Raw genomic sequence first — 20095 nt, 5'->3', positions numbered from 1 at the left:
GAGGAACTCCTCAGGGTGCCGTCCGCCAAGCAATGTCGGCTGGCGGTCCTCAGAGGAAGGGCCTTCTCTGTGGGGGCTCCCACCCTCTGGAATGAACTTCTCCCAGGACTCCGTCAATTGCCTGACCTTCGGACCTTCTGCCGCGAGTTGAAGACATACCTATTTATTCGCGCAGGACTGGCATAGAAATTTTTAGTAGTTTTTAATATTTGGATGTAAATTTTATGGGGTTTTACGGTTTTAAATGGATTTTAATTTGGCCTTATATTTAATAAGTTTTTTAATTATTGTTTTATTGTGCACATTTTATTGTTTTACCCTGACTGTGAACCGCCCTGAGTCCTTCAGGAGAAGGGCAGTATAAAAATCTAATAAAATCTAATCTAAATCTAAATCTAAGCCAGTGGTGGGTTTCACTTACCTTTGTAACTTGGCATCTGATAGTTATTCTTGTATTTTAACTATTTTAATTCCTCAATGTTAATTACAAAGCCTGATTTGTAACTCCAGGTTGCAGGTATTGCTGAGGAAAAGGAATATCTTCAGACAGAATGGTTTAGCTTTCAATGACGGCTGTGACTCATTGATCTTCAGTGTGTATCCCCCCCCCCATTTCTAATCTAATGACTGGTATTTAGGGCAGCTTTTTGAAAGCAAAGTCTTTTTTGTATTTTTGTACAGGTAATCCTTGATTTACAACAGTTCATTTAGTGATCATTCAAAGTTACAAGGGCAATGAAGAAAGTGACATGACTATTTTTCACACTTAAAACTGTTGTAGCATCCCCATGGCCACAAGAGGCCAGGCAAGGTGAAGCGCCCCTCAACATTATGGACATTGAGTTGGTCACACTCACCCAGCCACGCCCACCCAGCCAGTCATTAGGGCAGAGTTGTTAAAAAATTGGCAGCCCACCACTGGATATTATGTAACTTTAGACTTTATTTCAGAATATTTTTGTGTTTGTTTGTAGTGAATGCAACTGTGAAAATTAGGCCCCACATTGTGGGAGGAAAACAATTTGTCACCAGAAAAAAAGACAAAGAAAATGGACCTCCCCCCTCATCCCAAGAGAGAGGATTATTCCCCGGCCTTAAGGCACAAGAATTTCAACTTCAGTTTCACTAGAAAGCAGACCACATTTGATATTTAGAAATTTTGGAATTCTTTCATAATGGCTTCTTAGCTTTTCCATAATAAAATTACTTCGCAAAAATTCTTAAATTCTTATGTGCTTATTACCATATTTTTTGGAGTATAAGATGCACTGGAGTATAAGACACACCTTAGTTTTTGGGGAGGAAAATAAGAAAAAGCTGATTGGTGGGTGGATCGACCTCCCGGAATACCTCCAATCAACTGTTCCCAGAGGTGAATTTTAGCAACAAGGACTGTGAGCTCTGTGCCTTGCTTTTTTTTTTCTTTCTTTTTTTTCTGCCTCTGAAAGCCTCCGAAACAGAGCTTCAGAAAAAAAGCCTCTGAAACTTCCTTTCTGAGGCTTTTTTTCTGAAGCTCTCTTTGGAGGCTTTTTTCCTGAAGCTCTGTTTGGAGGCTTGTTTACTGAAGCTTTGTTTCGGAGGCTTTTTTCAGCCTCTGAAACCTTTGTTTAAGAGGCTGGGCAGGGCTACATTCGGAATATAAGATGCACCCAGATTTTCACCCTCTTTTTTGGAGGGAAAAGGTGCGTCTTATACTTTGAAAAATATGGTAATTAGTTCCAATCTACTTTGCTGGCAGAAGTAAGATGGATAAATTACATTTCAGGAAATTTGGTCAGAGAAAGGGTTAAATTAAATGCTAATGGATGGAAAAAAGCAAACCTCCAGAAAATCAAATTTTGAGCAGCCAATCAACTTACTAGATGTTCTCCTGTCAGATATTTGTTGTTTGTCTTTTACAAGGAGGCAGACAGTCTCCATTTTGCTTTTGTCTGGAGCATTTGTTTTTTTGTTTGTTTTGCTCCTCCAAGTCTGGCTGGAAGCCAAGTAAGAGCAACGCCTCAGCCAGCGGCAACAAATCTTGAGCTACAATTGCTGAAGTTAATTGTAGCATTGATTTATGTTTTCTTTTCTTTTATGGATTGAGACCTTAGCTGAGGTTCTGGTGTGTTTGCCTATATAAGATCCCAAAAGCAACAGACCAAAATCAATCACTTCAGAAAGGAGTTATTCATTCTTTCTCTCTTTTCTTCTAAATTTTCTTCTAGACCTCTGCGTAATATAAATATTAAGATACTTAACAAGTCAAAATATTTGGAAAGAAATTTAGTCCTTTGCTTACATTTTCTGATTAGGTCAGACTAGAGAAAGAAGAAGTTATTTACAGTACTTCTTCCTAGAAAAACCAGTTAGCAGAATATTTTCATGGATTAAAGTGATTAGTAAGTAACATACTTGGTCTGTTTTCCTCGGATCTGTAGAGAGGGTAAGTAAGGTTGTAGCATGATGGCTAGGAAACTCCCTTATAAGAAATATGGATGCCTACTCCACAATCCATAATGTCTTCCTTCTTGACTCATGAGACAGTTTGGCAATATATAGTAAGTGCATTTGTCCCTTCTTGCAAAATTATACTGGTCCTAATGGTGTTTTGGTCCTAAGAAGACATGGCTAGCTGATTGGATCCTAAGCAGGAGGACTCTACCCTGCACTATTACATTCCAGTCCTAAAAATCCTCCGTTTTTATGTCAGAATTCCTAGGTTTTGCAGGAATAGCTAATTACCGGTTCACCCAAAAGGGTAGCTTTTTTTTTTTATCACTGAACCGGAGAGAACCACTAGCATTTAACCCCTGACTATCACACAAGTAGCTTTCCCGTCCTTGTCAAGGTAAACCAGAGTCCAGTGACACATCACTGCTGAGTGAATGGGCCTGCTCAGTCTAATTTTGTGACTGAAGAGCCAAGGATATCAGGAAGGAATCTTTAAGGCAGGGGTGTCAAACTCAATTTCATTGAAGGCCACATCAGGGTTGTGTTTGACCTTGGGGGGCCAGGGTGGGTGTGGCCAGGTGGGTGTGGCATTCAATGTCACTTGTGTTGGGGGAACCTGTGGTGGCCCAAGAGTTCTGCCAGTAAAAACAGGCTCCTTGCAAGCTCTGCTTTCAGCTGCAACGGCCTCCTGCAACCCACTGCCAGTGAAAACGGAGCTCAAGAGGCGTGTGCAGCCCACCCAATCTCCATTTTCGCTGGCAGAGGCATTGCGGAGCGGTCCTTCGCTGTTTCCAGGGTGGCCCCGAAGGCCAAATCTAAGCACTTTGCAGGCCGGATCTGGCCCCCAAGCCTTGCTTTAAACCCTTGCTTTAAGGGACTCATCTGAAATTTCAGCACAGTATTAGCTTGCAAATAGTTTTTTGAGTATAATTAGGTATTTTTTTAGGTTGGTTGGGCTTTTGCTATGATGTGAGTAATCTAATAGAAGACACAGCAGAGGAGTTTCATAGCAAAGACCAAGCAGGTCTTTTGCCAAGGGGAGCTTTCATAATAGCTTCCTTCTACACAAGACTGCAGGAATATGTAGGGTTGGGGACATACTTTTGCAGCCTCCCCTACTTCTAGAGATAGAAAGTTACCTTATGCTAGCTAATATTTTCACTATACTATTTTTATCCCAACTATAATTTTCTCTCTCCCTCCCTCTCCCTCCCTCCCTCGCTCTCCTTCCCCCCTCTCTCTCACACACTCCACCCCCCACATATCTATCTATCAAATTTATACAGTGTGGCATTCTACTTCTTTCAAAAAGTGGTTCTGGGTAGTGTACAACAATTAATTAGAATGATAAATATATTAAAACAGTCATTATTAAAATATAAAAAATACAAAGCATAAGAGAGAGTGAATATTAACCATAGTGATAGAGTCACCTTAAGATTTCCCCAGTCCTCTCAGTGGTAGTTATGTGCCCTGAGCTTCACAACTCAGTGTTTTGGTTATAATGGTCCAACACAATAATCACACTACTATTGTTTAATTTTTAACTTAGGACCAAATTCTCATGTCAAGATCTAAAAATTACCCACTGTTTCAAAAAATTAACTTTAGTTCTGAAATCTAAAGGGAAAAAAGCCATTAAAATGAACTATTAATGGAATTCATATTTTCATAATTCTTTCATTTCTGGAATTCCTGAAAGGTCTTCTAGGTTAGTGAGGTTAGTTCCCAGTTACTTCCTACATCTTAGCAATTTTTCACTTAGGCTGTGAAGCTGATAGAGAATATTTATAGCCTTCTGTTCAGAATATGGATTTCCCCAGATTGCAAAACAGCTATAAGGTCAAACAGCCAGGGTGATTGCAGTGCTGCAGTGCTGCATCTCATATTTGCACAATCTCTGCCATCACAATTGTGCTAAGCTGTCCTTGATCGATTTCCGTCCATTGTTGCTTGTTTGGTTTTTGGGGTATTTTGGAAAATAGATTGTCCCCCTCCTCTCTGTGACAGCTCCTCAAATATTGGAATTCTGGTATTATGTGACCCTTGGCCCTTTTTTCCACTAGACTAGCCATGCCCAGTGGCTGCAACCATCCTTCATATATTTTAGCCTTCAGCCCCTAATCATCTTTGTTGGTCTACTCTGTTCTCTTTCATAGGTTAAATTCTCTGTTTTCAAAATAACCTCAAATATCTCGCATCATTTTCTGCTAGATTTATTCTTTTTTGGTCCTAGACACCTTGATTTTTTTTTCACTGAAAACCAAGCATTCAATCAAGCATTCCAGGTATTGGGACACAGTGATCATTACACAATTATGTGGTGAAACATAATGAAAATCATTATGAATTATGTACTTGAGTCATGACAGACATATGCTTGTGCCATTTGTGATGTATATAATGACAGTTTTGATGTCATAGCAGCTTCTACTGATACCTATAATCCTAGAACCAATTTTAATAGTTATTCACAGAGATCTCTGTCCTTTAGTCCAAGGGCACTTTGCAAAGAGAGTGAGTTTCTGCATAACTTTTGTGGTTGTGTACTTGGAAATATGGGTACAGCCACCAAACCACCAGCCTCAATGATAAACAATAACTGTGCAACACTGTCTCTTGCGCTATTGCTCAAACAATAATGTGAAAACTTCAATAATTTAAATATGAAGGGCTATTATTTTTCTAAGGATAAAGGAATGTTAATTTATTCAATATTTTAAATTGGAGAAAACAGAGCAATATAGAAAATAATTACAGATATAATTATACAAGTAAATCAAATTCTATTCCAAGAGATTAGTCTCAAAATATCTATATATGTGAGTTAGTGGTCCGGCCGAAGAGACTTGAATGGGATTTGTGATTCAATATTTTGTGCATTGATCTATGCCAGTCAAGTAGTTCACTGGTGAAATCTATTGTTTGTTTACTGAGGGTTTGAGGATGTTCTGAGAGAAAATAGCCAAAATATTTTACAGTAGAATATAGTAGTAACACTGCAGCCCAAACATGAAAATGGAAATAATTGTAATTCATTGTCAAAAGTCCCACAGTCTTAGATTGCTACAAAGGCCAATAAGTCTGTCCTGCCTTCTTTTTTATGACGAGTGAAAAACATTATACTATATACACTAGGAGTACATTGAAAAAGTTTAGTGAAATGCCTTGTTTTCTTTCCTTAATTTTGGATTCTAGGATGTGGCTTTGTTGCTTTCATAAACAATGGTACTGTGGGAAGTTTCCACACTGGAATGCAATAGAGGACAATGCGGTTAGCAGAAACAGGGAAAAGGAGCATACAATATTCGATTTGGTTTTAGGAACATTTTTCCTGATATTTCTAGGAATTACAGTATGTGACTATGTATATAGAAGCATGGTTCAGGAACTAAAAAGTAAGCATGCCTCTTGATTGTTTTTGAGCTTGATGTTGAGCTTTTAAAAATTAACAAGGGTTTAGAAATAATGTGGACATAGGTGGGGCAGAAATAATCAAATATTTATATCAAGCAATGAATACATTTTTCCTGTTATCAATGTAACTACAGGAATGGGCAAGAAATTCTCCTGATTTGTTTCAGGGCAATGAGAAAGATAGGTATAACTAATACTGAATTAGTAAATACTTTTATGATTAACTAATTCAGATGTCTTATTTTTTTTAAGCTTTTAATCTCATGTTTATCTCCTTCTTTCCTCTCTCCCTCCCTCCCTTCCTTCTTTCCTGTTTTGCACAAACACCGATCTTTTTGAATTTTATTCACTCTAATCCTTCTTTTTCTTCCTATATCCTAGTCTGTAACCTATTCTATTTTCTTCTGTTCTCTTCTTTCTCCATTATGCTGTCTGAAACTTAGTTCTCTATAAAAATCTAGTAAAAGAGCTGATGTTGTTCCCATCTTCAAAAAAGAGGAAAAATGGATGCAGAAAACTACAGACCTTATGCCACCAGACTTGAAATCCTGGGTTTAGAAAATTTAGAACTGAGTATAACTCATAAAATCATCTGCTACAATGTACTTTCTGTTTAAGACTACTTCAACTTCAACCACAACAGTACACAAGGACACAATAGATTTAAACTTAAAGTGAACCGCTCCAATCTTGATTGTAGAAAATATGACTTCAGTAACAGAGTTGTTAATGCCTGGAATGCACTACCAGACTCTATTGTCTCTTCCCCAAATCCCCAAAGCTTTAACCAAAAACTATCTACTATAGACCTCACCCCATTCCTAAGAGGTCTGTAAGGGGTGTGCATAAGAGCACCAGGGTGCTACCGTTGCTGTCCTAATGTTCCCTTTGGTTGTATCCAATTCATATGGTTATTTCATGCTTATATATATTGTTGTGTTTGACAAATATATAAATAAATAAAAAGACCAATCACACTGACAGCAATGGTACAAAGTATAATTAAGCGACAAATCTGCAAATACCTATGGGCAAGCATAGTTAGAACAAAAGCCAACATGGCTTTGTCAAAAATAGATAAGTCCAATCAAATCTTATTGCATTTTTTGGAAAAGTGATTAAATTAGTGGACCAGAAAAATGCTGTGGACATAATTTACTTGGACTTCAGTAAGATCTTAGACAAAGTAAACCACAGTCTACTTCTTGGTAAGATAGAAAAATGTGGAATAGATAGTATCATCACTAGATGGATTCATAACTGACTGACCCTGCACTCAGCATGTAGTTCCTAATAGAACAACATCTATATGGAGGGAACTATGCAGTGAAGTATCTCAAAGTTCTGTCTTAGGTCCAGTAATCTTCAACATCTTCATAAATGATTTAGATAGGGGATAGAAGGGGAACTGATCAAATCTACAGACTACACCAAGCTGGCAGGAATAGCCCATACTCCAGAAGTAGACTCAAGATCCAGAAAGATCCTGATAAACTTGAACATTGGGCTCTATCCAACAAAACAGAATTCAGTGGTGAGAAAAATCAGATTTTACACTTAGGCAAGAAAAACCAAATGCACAGGTATAGTTTATGTGATATTTGGCTCAAAAGCATAATTGTGAGAAGGATCTAGGAGTCCTAGCAGACAGCCACTTAAATATGAGCCAGTAATGTGCTGCAGTCTCCAAAAAAGCCAATGCAGTCGTAGGGCTAGAATCAAGATCAAGTAAAGTGTTAGTGCTGTTTTATAATGCTTTGGTAAGACCACACTTGGAATATTGCATGCAGTTTTGGTCACCACGAAATGTAAAAAAAAGACATTGAGACTATAGAAAGGTACAGAGATGAGCAACAAATATGATTAAGAGACTGGAAGCTAAACATATGAAGAACAGCTGCAGAAATTGGGTATGTCTTGTCTAATGAAAAGAAGGACTAGGGTGACATGATAGCAGTCTTTCAATATCTAAGGGGCTGCCACAAAGAAGATGGTATCAAATTATTCTCCAAAGCATCTGAAGCCAGGATAAGAAACAATGGATGGAAACTAATCAGAGATACAGCCTAGAAATAAGGAGAAATATCCTGATAGAACAATCAATCAGTGGAATAGTTGGCCATCAGAATTTGTGGGTAACCCATCACTGGAGGTTTTTAAGAAGAGATTGGAGAGCTATTTGTTGGAAATGGCATAGGGTCTCCTGATTGATCAGAAGGTTGGACTAGAAGACCTCCAAGGTCCCTTCCAACTCTGTTATTCTGTACTCTCATTTGAAATAATAAACCTATCTGCGAATTAACCACTTCCAATTGTGGGTGACATTTTTGCTTCCACAGTTGAATGTTCCTTCTGCATGCGTAGGGAAGTGTGTGCTGTGAGATGCTGGGAGTAAAGGAATACTAGAAACATAAATTCAAATTGGAATCGATACTGGAGATCATCAGGTCCAATCTCCTGCCCAGCACAGAAATCCAGTGCCACAGCATCCCCAACAGATGCTATCCAGCCTCTCAATCTGCTCAAACATGTCTAATGAAGGATAGCTCACCATCTCTCAAAGCAGTTTGTTCTATTGCTGAACAGCTCTTACTATTAGGAAATGCCAATCTTTTGGAACAACTCTGAAAATTCTGCCCCACCTTCCTCATGTTAGTCTTTGAAATGTCTGAAGACATTTATCATGTCTCCTGGATGTCTCCTCTTATCAGAGTAAATACATCCAGTGACTCCGGTTGTTCTTCATAATTTTTTTCTTCCCAGTTCCTTATCCTCTTGATTACTCTTCTTTGGACACACTCCAATTCAAAAGAATCCTTTCTAAAATGCGGTGCCTAGACCCACATGCAATATTCTAAATGTAATCTTGATGCTGTATTTCCTTCCAGCTTGATGCAGAATCACTGATATTATATGATGATTGAAATTTTTATTCATTTATCTAATGATAGCATGATCCAAGTCTTATTTTGAACCATAGAATCTGACATTAGATCTCACCTGGTCCAATTTCTAGTAGAATCCATTAGAGCAAGGATGTCAATCTCGCGTCATCACATCATCGTCACGTGACGTATCGTGACTTTCCCCCCCTTTGTTAAACTGGGGATGGGCATGGCCAGTGCGTGATGCATCTGGCCCGGGGACCGTGAGTTTGACACCTCTGTACTAGAGCATCTCCTGCAAATAATCACAGAGTTTCTTCTTCTGAAGACCTCTCAGGAAGGTCACAACTCACAAGTTCATGCAGCAGCCTGTTTTGCTGGTTGGTAGCTCCTATAGTCAGAAAGCTGTTCTGGTTATTTAGCCTGACCCTTCTTCTATGAATATTTTTAACTCATTGATTCTGGTCATAACTTCTAGGACAGGGGTCTGCAACCTTAAACACCCAAAGAGCCATTTGGATCCATTTCCCACAGAAAAGAAAACACTGGGAGCCACAAAACCCTTCCCGTGCCTGACTATTCTTGAGCGGCCACAAAACTAGCATATGTAGTTGAATTAAAAGTCCTGTTTTCTTCTGAACTGGATTTGGCCTACGGAGGTTGAAAAGCTCAATAAATCGTGTGCCAGTGGATGTCGCACATTAGTGGTTGTGACACAAATTTTGAGTGACAGGGAGCCGCAGCAGTGGGGAGAAAGAACCACATGTGGCTCCAGAGCTGCAGGTTGCTGATCCCTGTCCTAGGACAATAGAAAACAAGTCCCCAACCTTTTCTTTGTGAGAACCTTTCAGATATATGAAGATTGCTATTATACCTTTTGTTAACTGATCTGTCTGCTTGCAAAACATGCCCATACGCTCCTCATGAGGTGTGACCTACAGACTCTTCACTATCATGAAGAGCCTGAGAGCCATTCCACCTTTCTTTGAATTTCCTCCAGCTTGTTACTGTCCTATGGAACTATCATGCCACATAGTGACAGATGAGACTTGACCAGGGCACAACAATATAGTAAAACAATTGGAATGAAACAATTATTTGTCATTGATTCAACATTTCTTCAAATGCACTATAAGATAGTACTTGCCCTTTTTACACCCTCCTTGCATTGCTGATTTAGGTTTAACTTATGGTACCCCTTTCAGATCTATTACTGCCAAGCCAAGTCTACCCAAATATATACACGTGTTTACATTTTTCCTACCCATTTAGGAATTACTCTAGTTCAGTGTTTAAAACTGCTTAAATATTTTTGAATCGCTCCAAATTTGGTGTTATCTGCAAGCAAACAAGTGGCGTGATTGATGAGGACTCTTTGGATGCAGTCATTCAGCCAACTGAATCTAATAGAAGTAACTTCTGGCCGATATTTTACCATTTTATGAAAGAGAACATCATGAGACACTCTTTCAAAGGCTCCACTGAGTGTATGGCATCCTTGATCTACTAATCAGTTTATGAAATTGATAAGATTAGACTGGCATGATTTCTTCATGAAGACTCAAGCTGACTCCTATAAATTAAAGCATACTTGCACAAGTGCTCGTAAATGTATTGCTTGATAATCTGCTTGCCTGGTAAAAATGAGAAATTGATGGGTTTAAAATTTAGTGGGCCTTTTTTCTCTTTCTGAAAGTGAGGACGAAATATCTGTTCCAGTCATCTTTTCTAGTAGAATCTTCTGAGAGAAGGCTCGATATACAGTAGCTGCCCTCAAAATAGTACACGAGGAACAATATTAGATATAAGTGTTTATTTTTAAAAGACATGCTATCATGATATTCAATTATTTTACATTACCTGCAGCTATTTTTTAAAAAATTATAGATTTCTGAATTTTAGTCAGTGCACAACATATTTACAATGAGATTGGTTGAACTCCCTCAGTGCACCCCCCCCCAACACAAAACAACTCACAGTGAAGACAGAAAATCCCTAACTCAATAAATCATATTAACAGACACCCAGTCCTATTGCACCAGTGTGAACATGTTACACATTGCACCGGCCTTGCAAGTCCATCATACTATGTAGATATGATGTTATTTCACATTCAGGAATCTGACAGCCCATGGATAAAAACTGTTCTTCAGCCTGTTCGTGCAGCTGGCTATGCTTCTGTATCTCCTTCCAGATGGTAGGACAGTAAAGGAGTGCTGACCAGGGTGTGAGTTGTTCCTGAGGATTTTTCTCATTCTTCTAAAGCAGTGAGCCCTAGCAATCTCATCTAGTGGTATCAGGGGACAGCCCACAATGTTTTGTGCTGTGCTCACCACCCTCTGTAATGTTTTTCTATCCGCGGCTGTCAAACTGGCATGCCATATCATGATGGAATAAGTGAGGAACGCTTTCTATTGTGGACTGGTAAAAGAAGGTCATCAGTTGTTGTTCCACCTTGTTTTTATGCAAGACCCTAAGGAAATGGAGTCTCTGTTGAGCCTTCCTGGCAACCTGGATCATGTTATTTTTCCAGGTGAGGTCTTCGCTGGGATGGACTCCCAGGAATTTAAAGGAGGAGACTCTCTCTACACAGCCCCCCTCGATGTAAAGCTTGTTATCAATTCATTAAATTTGTAATATATAAAATAATAATGTATCACATATTATCTTGATGATTCACTTGGTCCAAGAGGCAATATAAAAAAGAATATCATGTAGATAATTGATTAATATTTCTAAACTGGACTATTGAGCATTGATAAATTAATTACCAGATATAAATTTCATGCACCAAAGTGATAAATATAAATCAGCCCCAGGTTGCATACTTTTAAATGTTTAGTTTGTACTTTGTGGCTTCATTGAAGATTATATTTTTTAGTATTCCAGAAACAACAGATCCACCAAGCCTCAAAGTAATTTGGCAATACAAGATGCAGTAAAGACCTAAAAACAATATTAAGTGGTTTTAAAACATTGCTTAACATTTCCACATAAATTTTCATATTGAAACACTTTCTAAAACATTCACTGAAAATACAAAGTCATCAAATTTTCAAAAAAACCCACCCACTTATGATTATGAAATATGAAATAAGTATTAGTCAATGGTAATGCTTTTATGTGGCTGTTGCATTTTTTTTTTGTTTACATTTATACCCCGCCCTTATTTAGCCTTTAGTAAGCTCCATTGAAATGAATAGGGTCCAAAAAGGCTGGCAGGGAAAGTATAGGGTACTTTTCTGCTTATACTTTTTGGTATGCATTACCGTATTAATAGTTTTATATCCCACTTTTTTTTTAATAAATTCCACTATGGCTCATAACCTATTATTACATTCAAGAAGGCAATCAACATTCATTAGTTTCAATGTGTAACAGAAGTAGTCCTTGACTTAAGACCACAGTTGGGTCCAGAATTTCTGTTGCTAAGCAAGGCAATTGTTAAATGATTAAGTGCCCAAAGTTATAATCTTTTTTGCCACGATTAAACAAATCTCTATAGCTGTTTAGTGAATCATGCGGTCATTAAATGAATCCAGCTTGTTGGAAATTAGCTGCAAAGATTGCAAATGGTGATCATATGATCCCAGGATGTTGCAATTGTCATAAATAAATGCCACTTACCAAGTGCCTACATTCAGATCACATGACCACAGGGATGGTGCAATGGCCATAAGTGTGAGGATCAGTTGTAAATAACTTTTTTCAGGGTTATAACTTTGAACAATCACTAAACAAATGACTACAAGTCATGGATTATAAATATCTCATGTAGATTGCATTGAATACCATGTTTTCCCCAAAATACAATCTACCCCGAAAGTAAGCCCTTCTGATTTTTTTGGGGTAGGCCCAATATAAGGCCTACCCCCAAAATAAGCCCTAGTGAAGGGAGTAGGTGTGGGCAGCCCAGGAGGCAGCCCTTCTCTTCCCCGGTCACCTTGGCCCCTTAACTGCGGCCTGCAGATCAGCTGATCCAGCGAAGACTGGGAAATTTGTCTCTCCAGATATTTCCGGCAATGAGGCAGAAAGCCATGTGATCCATCGGAATCAGCTCCCCCACCCCCCGGGCTCTACCCAGTTGCTGCTGCTTGAGAAAAGGACAAAAAGGCAGATAATTCTGAAAGATTGTGGGATGTGTGTCTGTCCCTTTCAAGCAATCAAATATCTCTCTCTGTGTGTGTGTTAGAGAGAGAGACAGAGAGAGAGAGAAAGAGAAACGACGGAGGGGAGTAACAAGTATTGCAGGCGATGCTATTTGCTATTCCTTTCATATATCTGATATGAAGAAATTTAGATTCACAAAAGCGTGGCACTGGAATTTTAAGTGTATGGAAACTCTGTAAGTTGAAGTCCACACATCTTAATATGGCTATGACCAAGAAATACTGATATAGAGAGATAGCAATAAATACATTAACATATTTGAATAATAAATACAACAAAGTTGGAACCACTAAAGGAATAATTAAATCTTTGGGTTGTCGTCTTCCGTCAATTTTTTTTCTTCCTTCCTTCTCTCTTTCTCTCTTCACAGTTGCAGTGTTTATTCTTGCAGCTACACAGCCAAACAATAGTGTTTGTATCACAGGTTACTAATTCGCTGCAAGAGACCAGAAATAATTGAAAACATGAAAAGTAGAAAAAGGCAAAGCTGTCTCAGCCACATACAACTTTTTCTTTCTTGTCCATGTACTTTGTAGTCTCAGCGATAGATTTACTATTTCTGTCTGCAACAGACCATCTTACCCTAATTACATTTTGTTAATGGAGATTTTAGGAGCACCTTGTGTTTATAGGACCTCTTTTATTAGGTATAAAATACATTTTCTTGCTGATTACACTGCATTTATATTACAACTTTTGACGATATTATTAAAATCATCTCTCTCTGTGTGTGTATTCACACATATGTATGAAATATATTGCAATAGAATTTGAACAAAAGAATTCAGATTTCTAACAACAACAAAAAAGCAGTCCTTTATTCAGGTTGCTTAAAAATCTCACTACCTTCAGTAAACAATTACTGTTGCTGGATTATAGCTGTACTAGAATGTGGTTTCTGTATGCAGGTCTATTAAATCAGGGGTCACCAACCTTTCGGACCTCAGGGACCACTAAATCCATAATTTTGAATCCTGTGGACCACTAATATAATCTGCCTAATGACCGGCTGGATGGGTGTGGCTAGGTGGTCATGTGACTGGGTGAGCGTGGCCAACTTGATGTCACTCATGTCGAGGGGCACCTCGCCAGCCTAAACTCACCTTTCCCCTCCTAGCCACTTCTTGCCTGCCCACCTGGGCTCCTTAGGGCCCCAACAGGAAACAGTTATTGGATCTAAGCAGCCACCATGAGAAAGAGTTGGCAAAACAGCTCAGTTCAGATTGGATCTGACCAAGAAGAAGACTCAGCAGAAGCACCTCACTGAGGACTACAAGCATAGGCTTTCCAAGCAGAGGGAAGACTTGTAGGAGTGCAAGGCCAGGTACCAGCACCTGGAGGCTCAGCGGGCTGAGATGGTCAGCCAGTTCCAGGCCATGATATAGTCCCACTGGAACAAGGCCCTCCGGTTCTTTGCTCCCAGTGGCGCTTCTCCCCCAGCCTTCGCCCAAAGTCCTGCACCAGGAGGCTGAAGCAGACTCCAAATAGGAATTTCTGCTCCTCTCTAACCTACACAAAAAGATCCCGAAGGGGGAGACTGTGCAATAACACAAGCGTTCATTGCACATATCCGGCCTAGGGACCATAGTTTGAAAACCCCTGATTTAGTGCAATATAAAAAATGCAAATAATTTTTCTGTGGACCATCAAAATTTTCTCACGGACCACCAGTTGGTGACCGCTGTACTAAATGATCTTTATAAATACCTTTGTAAATCTTTGGACAACCCTCTGAACCCATGGCATTGTCGTATTCAGGCAGAATTGTTTCCCATCTTTCCTGGTGAGTCTGTGACAGTGGAAAGAATAACATTATTTTCTGAGTGAGATCAAACAGCTCTTAGCTGGCCTAGCCGTAGAGTAACTAAAATGCAGCGGGCTAGCCGTGAACACTTACATGACTTCAAGTCTAATGCAGTGCGGTCCCTCAGGTATGAAATCCACAGAAGCAATGGACCCAGTGGAAATTCTATGGGAAACAACCTTCACACACTTGCAACGCAATTCTCTTGCTGTGGAGGAAAAACAACCAGAGACTCACAATGCAATCCTACGTATATATATATATATATTTAAATATTACTAGATCTATCCCCTGGCTATACTTTCCAACAGATATAATATGGAAATCCATGCCAAATACTTAATTCCAAATATTCTCCCAAGGATAAATGCCTTGACTGAAAAATAAACAACTCCAAATCTACCAGTAGTCTCATAAATGAATCCCACACAAGCAAGCAAAATATTTTATATGATTGTAAGCATTTGTCCTTATATTAGAACTGCAACAACATCAAGGTTTTCAACCATATATAGGTAGTCCTCGACTTATGACCACATTGGACTAATTGAGGCTCAAAATTTTGTTGCTAAAGGAAAGATTTGTTAAGTGAATTTTGCCCCATTTTTCAACTTTTCATGCCATGGTTGTTAAGTGAATCACTGCAGTTGTTAAATTAATAACCTGGTTGTTAAGTGAGTCTGACTTCCCAATTGACCTTGCTTGTCAGAAGGTCACAAAAAGTGATCACATGACCCCAGGACACTCCAACCATCATAAATATGAGTCATTTGCCAAGCATCCAAATTTGAATCATGGGGAGGCTGCAATGATCGCAAATGTGAAAAATGGTCATAAGTCACCTTTTTTCAGTGCTGTTGCAACTTTGAATGGTCACTAAATGAACTGTTGTAAATCGAGGACATATTTCTTTTCAGAAGTTTATTGAGAGATATTTCATTTTTTAATTGAATCAATATAATCTTAACATCTTGTATTTATACCTTTATTATATAATCTCATTTTTTTAGTCTTCCCAGTTCCTCTTAATTTTTGCATTATCACTATAGAAACTTGGTCTTAATAAATAAACTGATAAAAACAGAAAATAAGAACATTTTTTCCCCAATATTACTTTATTCTGAAGGGTTTGTGTGGTTATTCTCAATGTTAACACAATCTGTTAGCATCCAAGCTCCAACTATCATATTCATTTATCATGTAGTTCACTCTATCTTCTTTTTTATTTTACATTTTATAAGTAAAAAATTTCAGACTATTTAGATTCTGGTTTAGGCAGTTATTACCTGCATTGTTATGTTTTCACTTTTATACAGCATCCTTACATATACCTGAGAATAACCTATGCATAACCTAACCACCATGCCTGAACTGATAAGAAAATGTGGGAAATTGTCTCCCCATTTTTTTTCATTTTCTACACCTTTTCTAATCCAGTATTTCCAGCTAGCCTGGCTACCTTAACAGGAGGTATAATAGTGCTGTATGGTTTTATAAGTAAGAACCAGAGCAGCGGTTTAAAATCATACCTGAGGCTCCACTTTTTCTAAAAGTAGTGATATTTGGATATGAAGTAGTGATATTTTCATGCGGTTTGGGATACATCATGCTTTGAATATAATGCAGGCTACTGTAGGTTATACTACAGACTGTCTTAACTCAGCTAGTATAGCATGGATATTTTTTTAACTGCCACAAAAAAATCACAGCTGCTTTGTGAAGAAAGTTTTAATTTGCAAAAATATTAAAATATACATAATATTGTCTGTGGGCTGAAGTAGGCAAGAATAAAGCAGCAGCAACATACAACAAAATACAAAATACAACAGCATTTATTGACTCAACTAGAACTCTGCAAATGACAGGCAAATCCCTTGCGCAAAAATTGAGCAAGCCCAGGAATGCTTAGAGCTCCCCTGAATTGCCTTTAGTTTTGCTTCAGATGGGTGGATTCCGGCAGTGTCGATGCGGAAAACCAGGAATTCTGTGGATTCCACGCCGATCTGGCACTTTTCCTTCCTGAGTTTTAGACCTGCCTTGTGGAAACGTTGGAGTAGTGCACAGAGACATTCCACCAGGACTATTACTGATTCCCCCGCGATCAGCACATCATCAAAGTACAGACAGAGGATGGGAATGTTCTTCAGTGTTCATTCCATAATACTTTGGAACAACCCTGTTCCAAAGAGTTGCTACACTTACCCCAAACTGCACATGGCGCACTCGGAATGCACCTCTGTGTGTGACTATTGTTTGTGATTCTGCAGTAGCATCATCTACCTATAGCTGCCAGTAGGCCTGGGTGAAGTCTAGTTTAGTGAAGATTCGGCCTCCCTGTTGCAGATTCCCCGGATCTCTATGCATGTGCTCTAATGCATGGCGCTGGGCGATGACCAAGAGTTTAGGCTCAAAATGTTCGCTTAATTTTTTCTTGAGGTCTGAGTAGGACACTGTCTCTACGCTTGCCAATGCTATCATATTTTCAGTGATATCAAATGTGGCTTGTCCACAGACACATAGTAGGATTGCTGCCTTCAGATTGTCGTCTGTGATCTGGTTAGCCCTGAGATAGTTGTCTACTTGGGAGACATATGAGTTCCACTGATCTGGGTGAGTAATATCAAAGTCATTGAGTCTTCCCAGTTTAGCCATTTTGAGAAGGCCCCTGTAGTGCTGGTTAATGCCTGTACTATGCTGTTGGAGCTGGGCTGCACTTAGGAGTTCTGGGGACGGATCCCTCAGGTACGTCTGTACCTCCAGTGTGTCTTACTGACAGGCAGGGTGGGGAGTGTGATCCCACTAGGGCTCTTTACCCTGTCTGACACTCAATGATTTCAGTCTCTTGGTTAGCAGCAGCTCTCTCCTCTGCAGAATCCCACCCTCGTCGCCACTATTGTGTGGTGGCTACAGTAGGCAAGAATAGGCCAGCATAGATACAGCAGCATTTATTGATTCAACTGGAACTCTGCCAACAACAGGCAAATCCCTGTAATTTCTACTCTGGACCCATAGGGCCTCAACTAATCATACTACTAGAAAAAGGCCCGCCCAGCTATGAATGTTCTAAGTTTCTCTCCAAAACAGTTGACGTTAATGGTTAGGGTCATCTAAAGGTTAGTTTCACTTTAGCAGGACTTAACACAACTATATATATTCAATACATAACACATAATATACAAAGGTTAAATATGAGAACAAATAATAAAAGGAGCAGTCAGAGTCATTTACCATCGGCACGAAAGATTGAACAATAGTGATCAAATGATAGAAATAAATGGATTTTGAAATATGAACATAGATTATTTTAATTTGTTTAACAAAATAATTAAAAATATTCATGGAAGAAAAATATTTGGAAAGAATGCTAAAATGTTTTATGTTGTTTAAATTATTTTGTAGAAAGAGAAATAAATAGATAATTTTAAATTCTAATCTAAAAATAATTATGGAATTATTTGATTTATTTATTAATGAGTTAAATTATAAACTCTTGTCATACTGATGGTATATAACTTGACCTTCAAATTATTATAACATGATAGCTTTTTACTAATAAAAGAGTTGTCAATTTTTTTGTCAATTATTTTGTCATGTTAGAAATCAGAATTTACCTTATTTCACTATTGGACAATCTCAGTCATCTGACACACAAATAATGGAGTATTTTTACTTTGTAGTACTTTTTATAATTGTGATATGTGGTATTGCTTGGGATTTTTACAGCAGAGAAACTTATACCAATTTTTAATCGATAAATATATTTGCTGTTTTCATTCAAGCTTATATTTTGCACCTTTAGTTTGAAATCACCTCAATGGGTAAGTATTCTTAAATATTCTTTGAATCCTAAGTTCTCTATGTGAATGTCAATAAGATCCCTGGTTCTACAAAAGCACCACAAGAAATCATATGAATTTCACAGAAATGATAAGTTTTCAAGAAGAGATTCATCAAGCACAAGATACTTTGTTTTTTGGTGTCATCGTTGTTTAATCAGCAAACGGAGCGGATGACCATTCTGCCTCAGAAGCATCTTCTGTTCACAGAACTTTTGCGCTCTCTTTTTCTCTCTCTCTCTCTCTCTCTCTCCCTCCCTCCCTCCCTCCCTCCCTCTCTCTCTCTCTCATCTTTCAGATGCCTAGTGCTAAGTTTTCTACGTTCTCATATTCGAATTGCGCTACCCAGGTACCACCACTTTCTCTTCCAATCTGCACTAAATGAAAACGGAAAACACTTGAAGTCTGACGACTGCAATGCACAATGACCTTCGAAGCACAAAACATTCCCTAGATATAGTATGCCCCTACTACAAGAGTTCGTTTCTGCGCGTGTGAGGCTGGGAAGCTAAATTCTGCCTTCTTCAAAGTTCTCTGCGATAAGACTACGGGAAGACGAGGTACCTCTAAGCAAGTGAGTAGAGTTGCAGAGAAATCGGCACGGAGCCCGGCAAACGAGTGGCTGTGACCGCGTCAACCCCGCGCTCTCTAGCAACCTCCCTCGACTGTGGGGAAGGATTCCATAACCACAGTTGTACGATTTCTTACCCTTCAGAAACCCAGCTTGGCACAAGGGCAGCGACTGCTACCAGCGCATACCAGCGCAGAGCGAAGAGCTGTCGGGCAGCCCAGGATGGAAGAAGACAGCTGCCCGTTCGCCTTCTTACCTGCAGCTTCCTGCCTAGGGTCAGAAATCAGCTTACCATGGGTCTGCAAGGCGCTCCCGGCCAGCAGTAGGAAGAGGACAAGTAGGGTGGTCGTGCGGAAGGCTAGGCAGCTCATGTTGGCGCAACTGCTGTAGAACACTCTGAGCAGCTCCATCCAGCCGCCGGGCTTTTATCCCTCTTGGGCTGACCCAAACGGATAAGGACCCAGGCGAGGCAGCGGTTTCTTCAGAAGCTGTCGACGGCGGCGCTGCCAAGACCCACCCCTTGCGAGAGAAAGGGCGGAGAACGATTCCTGAGCCAATTCCTCTACCTCGGGGTTAGAAGCCGAAGAATGGGAAAGGAAGGGGAGAGATAGCGGTGGAAGGAAGGAAGAAAAGGAAAGGGCGGGAGGGAGATCATGAACAAGAAGTTATTTTGTCTGGACATCGTTGGAAATGCTGTTGTCTTTAATCTGCAACTATTAAGAGAAATCAGGAAAGGGATGCTATTTGGAAAAAGGTACCAAAGATATGGCTGGGCTAGCATCTAATCGGCCTTAGCAGATTTCAAAACGCTCATCAGAGACCGATTGGTTAGTTTTTGGAAAGATCACCAGGCATTCCTAACTATGAAAACTAGACTGGAAAGATGGGGAAAAACCGGAGAAGAAAACAGTGGCAAACATTTCCCTATTGCTCACAAGCAAACAAACTATATATAAAGAGCTGATATAGTTTGTATCTT

General features: G+C 39.2%; 1 protein-coding gene across 1 annotated transcript; it reads right to left on the bottom strand.

Moving 5' to 3' along the window:
- Positions 1 to 10551: 10551 nt before the first annotated feature.
- Positions 10552 to 19642, bottom strand: LOC131198655 (interleukin-8-like). Its single transcript, XM_058183528.1, has 4 exons — positions 19409 to 19642; positions 14803 to 14917; positions 14613 to 14694; positions 10552 to 13341 (listed from the first exon to the last, which is right to left on the bottom strand). The coding sequence occupies exons 1-4, from the start codon at positions 19524 to 19526 to the stop codon at positions 13324 to 13326; spliced, it is 333 nt and encodes a 110-aa protein (XP_058039511.1). The 5' UTR covers positions 19527 to 19642; the 3' UTR covers positions 10552 to 13323.
- Between the last annotated feature and the right edge of the window lie 453 nt (positions 19643 to 20095).

This window comes from Ahaetulla prasina, chromosome 4 (genome assembly GCF_028640845.1).
Source record: "Ahaetulla prasina isolate Xishuangbanna chromosome 4, ASM2864084v1, whole genome shotgun sequence".
Classification (NCBI taxonomy): Eukaryota; Metazoa; Chordata; class Lepidosauria; order Squamata; family Colubridae; genus Ahaetulla; species Ahaetulla prasina.
The sequence above is the reverse complement of the archived record's forward strand: the minus strand, read 5'-3'. Positions and strand labels throughout refer to the sequence as shown.